Source organism: Lonchura striata, unplaced genomic scaffold, assembly GCF_046129695.1.
Source record: "Lonchura striata isolate bLonStr1 unplaced genomic scaffold, bLonStr1.mat Scaffold_113, whole genome shotgun sequence".
In the NCBI taxonomy this organism is placed as follows: Eukaryota; Metazoa; Chordata; class Aves; order Passeriformes; family Estrildidae; genus Lonchura; species Lonchura striata.
The window spans coordinates 709,046-715,045 of NW_027461081.1; the positions used below are offsets into that span (position 1 = coordinate 709,046).

The 6,000-nt window shown below is 52.9% G+C and overlaps 1 protein-coding gene across 1 annotated transcript in view; it reads left to right on the forward strand.

The window, feature by feature from the left end:
* Nucleotides 1-5,734, forward strand: part of LOC144248414 (uncharacterized) — an 84,688-nt gene extending 78,954 nt beyond the window's left edge. Inside the window, exons 4-6 of the mRNA XM_077790588.1 lie at nucleotides 1,398-2,398; nucleotides 4,256-4,267; nucleotides 5,349-5,734. Coding sequence (XP_077646714.1) covers nucleotides 1,398-2,398; nucleotides 4,256-4,267; nucleotides 5,349-5,503 — 1,168 coding nt within the window. The 3' untranslated portion in view covers nucleotides 5,504-5,734. The remainder of the gene's footprint in view (nucleotides 1-1,397; nucleotides 2,399-4,255; nucleotides 4,268-5,348) is intronic.
* Nucleotides 5,735-6,000: the final 266 nt, after the last annotated feature.

Below are 6,000 nucleotides of genomic sequence, written 5' to 3' on the forward strand. Positions count from 1 at the left end.
TATGCACCCCACTTTCATATAGCAAACGATATTAATGGCTCTGTTAAGTCTTTGTTGTTCTTCTGGAAGTTCATTAATAGAGCAGGACCTTGGCTGAGCAGCAGTCTGTGTCATCAATTAATAAAATTTTCTGAAACCGATGTCTTCTCCTGTCACTTCCTTACATAAAAAAGTTGCCTGGCCCTATCTCCGAGCAGCTTTAGAGCATCTGTTTGTAAAGACACTTTCCTGTGGTTCCTTCCATGGGGTCCCCCGTTTGTGGGACATCCCCCCTGGAGCAGGGTGTCCCCTCTGTGCTGCAGCCCCAGGGCTCGGGCAGAGCTCAGCCAATCAGAGCCCGCGGCGCTGATGACTCACCAGTTGCCAGGCAGACTCGCAGCTCCCCGCGTTCCCCACCTGGACCCACCTGCGCCCCCCCTCGGCCCCATGGCCCCGCGAGGGGAATTTGGGGAGGTGGGAGTGGGGCAGCGCCAAGGCCGGGCCCCCCCGCGCTGTCCTGGCGGGAGCGGCTGCAGTGGGGACCGAGTGCGGGCGGGAGCGGCCGAGAGCCCAGCGCTGCCCCAGCCCGACCTGCCCCAGCTCCATCCCTGCCCCTGCGCTGGGATGCGGTGGGTCTGGGGGGAAGAGGGAGCCGGCAGTGGGTGCTGGGCCTGGGGGCAGGAGGAGAAGGGAAGGAGAAGCAGGCTTGAGGAACAGAATGGTCAAAGGATGCAGGTGGCAGGAGAGGGTGGGATTGTGCAGGAGAAGGAGGAATAGGAGGAGGAAGAGGAGTGTGAGGAAGAATAGGGACACCGGAGGAGGAGGAGCAGAAACAAGGATCACCACAAGGTTCCATACCTCCTTGTATCTATAGCCTCCCCTCAGCCCCAGGAGCATTGTCACCCCACATGCAGCACGTGACTGTTGAGGGGTTCCACGATTTTCACAGGGGTGAATCACGGCATTTCTCAGCTTTATTGGGTTAAATGTTGGTGCTTTATTTTTTTTAGGGGCTGAATCTTTATGTTTTGGAGGAATTTTTTACTGAATCTTGATGTTTGGGGAGGTTTTGATCTGTGTCTTAAAGTTTTGAGGATTTTTATGCTGAACCTTGGTGTTTTGGAGGTTCTTATAGACACACAATGCCCAATGACTTGGTGAGATGAAGTGGGGACAGGAGAAACTCCCAGTCCAAGATGCTCTGTTCTTTTTTTTTTCCCCCAGACCAGGATTTTTCATTCCCGGGGAGGAATGAAAATGGAGGAAATGGAGGAGGAGGAAAAGCCCTGGAGATCCCGCACAAGGAGTGGCAGCAAACCCAGCCCAGGGAGCTGCAGGGAGGAAAGAGCCCCCCTGAGCCAGGAAGGTGGGCAGAGATCCAGCCAGAGCTCAGAGCTGGTGGAGAAGCCTCGTGGCAGGGAGAAGCCCCACAAGTGCTTGGAATGTGGGAAGGGTTTCAGCCGGAGCTCCCACCTGATCGAGCACCAGGTGATCCACACTGGGGAACGGCCCTACAAGTGTGAGGAATGTGGAAAGTGTTTCAGGTGGAGCTCCATTTTGAGACTTCACCAGAGATTCCACACCGGGGAGAGGCCCTTTGAGTGTGGGGAGTGTGGGAGGAGCTTCAGCCAGAACTCCATTCTGATCCAACATCAGAGGATCCACACTGGGGAAAAGCCCTTTGAGTGTGGGGAATGTGGGAAGAGCTTCAGCCAGAGGAGCAGCCTGATACAGCACTCGGTAATCCACACTGGGGATCGGCCTTATGAGTGTGGTAAATGTGGGATGAGCTTCAGCCAGAAGGGCTACCTGATGCAACACCAGAGGATCCACACTGGGGAAAAACCCTATGAGTGTGGGGAATGTGGGAAGAGCTTCAGGCAGAGCTCTGGCCTGAGGAGACACAAGAGGATCCACACTGGAGAAAAGCCCTACGAGTGTGGGGTGTGTGGGATGAGCTTCAGCCTCAACTCCCAGCTTACGGAACACAAAAAGATCCATACTGGGGAAAAGCCCTACAAGTGTGGGGAATGTGGGAAGAGTTTCAGGGAAAGCTCAGGCCTGATTCGGCACCAGGTGATCCACACTGGGGAACGGCCCTACACCTGCTTGGAATGTGGGAAGAGCTATGGGTGGCACTCAGACCTGAGAAAGCACCAGCGCATCCACAGCGGGGAGAAGCCCTACGAGTGTTCCCAATGTGGGAAGAGGTTTCAGATCAGCTCCAGTCTCCTCGTACATCAGCAGAGTCACACCGAGGAGAGGCCCTACCGCTGCCCCGACTGCGGGAAGGGCTTCAAGCACAACTCCCACCTCACCGAGCACCGGCACATCCACACCGGGGAGAGGCCCTACGAGTGTGGGAAGTGTGGGAAGAGCTTCTCACAGAGATCAGCCTTGATCAAACACCAAAGGAGGCGCCACTAAGGGGGGAAGCCCTGTGAGTTCCCCAAAGGTGGGAAGAGCTTCTTATGCTCCTCCCAGCTCCATTCCCTATGGGAGGATCCATGTTGGATGATCCTCAGTGACCTTCATTGGGCAGTCTTGGTGATCTATGGGCCTGGTTATCTGTGTTGGGAAGACTCTTGACTGGGAGGCTCCACATCTTCCTCGTTCCCTCTGGGCACCTAGATAAACCCAGTGGCAGGAACATCCACTGGGGCACAGACCAACAATGGGAATTCCTTGGGGAGAGCAGATTTAATGACTTCCAACTCCATAAAATCTTTTGCATTCAATCCTATCTTCTGGTGGCATCAAGGAATACTGAATGGTCTTGGAGGTATGTCCTAGGTTGACTATATGATGCTTGTATCTCCAGTTGTCTGTTCTGTTTATAGTGAGTTATAATTTTTGCACCTTTAAGACTTGTTCCGAGAGCAAAGGAGGGAGAGAAGGGCAGAGTTTGTTTTCAGAAACTGCACTCACTCCTCCACATTCTTGCTCCTGGGCCGGGTTGTCTGCAGATGGACAGACAGAGGTACAGATCTCTCCTTTGCTGTTAATTAGTTTTAGCTAGCTGTGGCAGAGAAGTTCCCTGGACTGTGGCTGTTTTTCCCTTTTCTTTGGACCTGTTTAAACCTGCTCTGGCCTGAACACCCAGAAGAGCACCGGCAGCTCACACCTGTGGCCCAGCGGGCCAGGCCTGGACTGTGGCATTTCCAGCACCGGAGGGACTGATAAGAGACTGAGTGAGCTGAGCTACAACCCACGGAGGGACTTCCTGAGTTTGTCTCTCTTTTAGAGCAGCAAGAGGTTTTATTGTTTAATATTGTTTAGGTTTTATTCTTTAAAAAACAGTTTTTTCGACTTTTCTCCAAGGAGGTATTTTTACCAAACTGGCTGGGGGAGGAGCCAATTGAATCTGCTTTCCAGAGGAATCCCTTTGGAGGTTCTCTCCCAAATTTGCTCTGAACCAGGACAAGGTCTTTTCCAACTTCAGGGATTCCACGATTTTGATTTCCTATTGCCCAAGGGTGTCTTCTGCAGCCAGATGGTGGAAAAACTGGGGAAAAGACCAAGATTTTGGAGACAGTGGGGTAGAAACTCCACCAAAAAGGTTCTTCCCTCCACCCAAGCACGTGGATCCTCAGCCGGCATGGACATGGAAGTCTTTTTCTTTTGGCCTTGATTTTGTTTTCATTTCTCTTTATCCCTTTAAAATATCCAATATTGAAGTAAAAATAGACATTGAACTAAGTTAGTGGATGTGGTCATGGTAGGACATAGACATGGTGGGACACGTGTAAGAATGTGCCCTCTGTTGACAGAGTAAACAAGTTAACCTTTTGTTCCCTTAAAAAGGACAAAAGGCCAGGTGTTTATCTCCTCAATTTGGTTGAAAGACACCTTATAGGACCTTGTGGACTTCACCTCAAACTTAAGGGTAGCTAATTGGACAGGAGCCAAAAAGTCCCACCTAAGCAATTCCCTAGAAAAGAAGAGAACAAAAGAAGTTAATTGCTTTTGTGAAGTGTTTTAGCAAGAGCAAGAACCTCTTGCCCTGACTTGGCTTTTCTCTGTAAAAAGCTTTTTCATTTTTGACTTTTATTAAAACTTTTTATTCCCAACACTGTCACATGAGCCATCCTGCTTGTTTTATGCCACCTGAGGTAGCTGAGCTATCAAGGGTATAATGCTTATCTCTGAGAGCTTATAAGACCAGGCTCAAAAAGAGAAAAAGGATTAGACATGGAGAGTGACATGGGCACGCATGGACATGGAGGGGGACAGGGCCATTCCCTAGGGACATGGGGAGACACAGGCATGGATGGAGACATGGGGGACAGTGACAGGGATGGAAACATGGTGGGGAGATAGCCATGGGTGAGGACATGGTGGGACATGGCCAGTGACAAGTAGGGACATGGCCATGGCTGGTGCCATGGGAGGAACTTGCAGGGGATGTGGGGGATGCTGGGTTTGAGGGAGTTGAGGGTTCCTGGGCAGGACTTGGACCTTGCTGAGGCCTTTGGGGAGCCCAGGCCGAGCGGCTCCGGCTGCGCTGGGAGACCCTGGTGGAGGTTCTGGGGCAGCTGCTCAAGGACCCCTGACCTGGAGCCCCAGGTGGGCACTGGGCTCCTGGAAGGGGATGAACATCCTTGTCCCTAGGAGGGAAATCCCAACACCCCCAGGGTGTCGGGAACAGCTGAGGGGCCACAACAGGGAGGGGAAAGCCCAACAGAGCTGTCCTCCTCCTAAGCTACATCCTAAATATCCCAAAACTCAGGGATTCCTCCCAGGAAAAAGCTGCCAGGAGCTGCCTGAATTGAGGGAAAGGGGGGATGTGATCCCCAAACTGAACAGGAGGGGCCTGGATCCCCAAATCCAAGCCCAGGGGTGAGAGGTAGAGCTGGAGGCACAATGGGGAAGGGGTGGGAGAGCAGGAGAAAAGAGGATTCCGACCAGGAGAGGAATGGGACCCTCAGATTGAGTTGGGAGGGGTCTTTGGGTTGGGGGAACAATGGGAGTGGGGAGGGAAGGGTGGGGATGGGATCAAAAATGGGTGGTTCCATGGGGATCCCTTAGTGTCCCCATCGCTTGATCCCTGGAGTGATTTCCGTGAGGCTCTGGGAGGGGGGAATGGATCTGCACTGGGTGGGTCCCCAAGCCCCCTGCCCATACCTGGGGGGCTCATGGGAGGTTCCCTCTACCCAAACGCTGGTGCTGCAGCCATGGGGGAGAGGTGGGTAGGAAAGGGGGATTTGGGGTGGTCAGGGAGGAGGAGCAGTAGGAAGAGGAGAGAGAGATGAGGAGGAGGTTAGGGAAAAGAAGGAACAGGAACAGGAGGAGGAAGAGGAGGAACCGCAGCAGATCCACACGGTTTGCCTGCCCTTCTGCCGAGTCTGCAGCTCCCCTGGTCAGGGCAGCATTGACTCCCCCAGATCCTGTAGGTAAGTGGGGAGGGGGAGCTCACCCCAAATCCATTGGGGGATTTCTGGGAGTTTTTTTTGCAGGGAAAGGGATATTTGGATCTTGCATTGCCCCAAAGGTGAGACGCAGATGCCCCTTTGGAGACTTGTGAAGGGTTCCTGTAGCGATCTCTGTACTGGCTGGGGCAGTGGTAACAGTTTGGGGGGGGACATTGGTTTTGGGGTTCCAATTGGCATCGGAGTGGGGAGAGCAGCAATGGCCAATCCTGGAGCTGGGGGATCCCAGCAGCCTGGAGGAGTGGGGGACTCTGGAGATGAGCAGAGTCTGGGCCCATCCAACTGTGAACAGGGTGGTGACTTCTCGAGCTGGACTTGGGCAGCAGGACCAAGGTGCTCACCCTTTGTTTTTCCCCCAAGCCAGGATTTGTCCATCTGTCCTGGGTTGTAAGATAAGCTTGTATTCTATTTGTCATCTGTTGAAGGCAAACCTGTTGGGCAGGTTTTGTTATCTTTTCCAAGAACTGGTTTTGCTCCTAAGAGGTAATGGTTTGTTAGTGGGCCATTGACTGATTCAATGCAGGGCTGGTAACATAACACCATCCTATTGTGAGATGTTCCACCCAGAGGGGGAAGCCAAGCACTCTTTTAT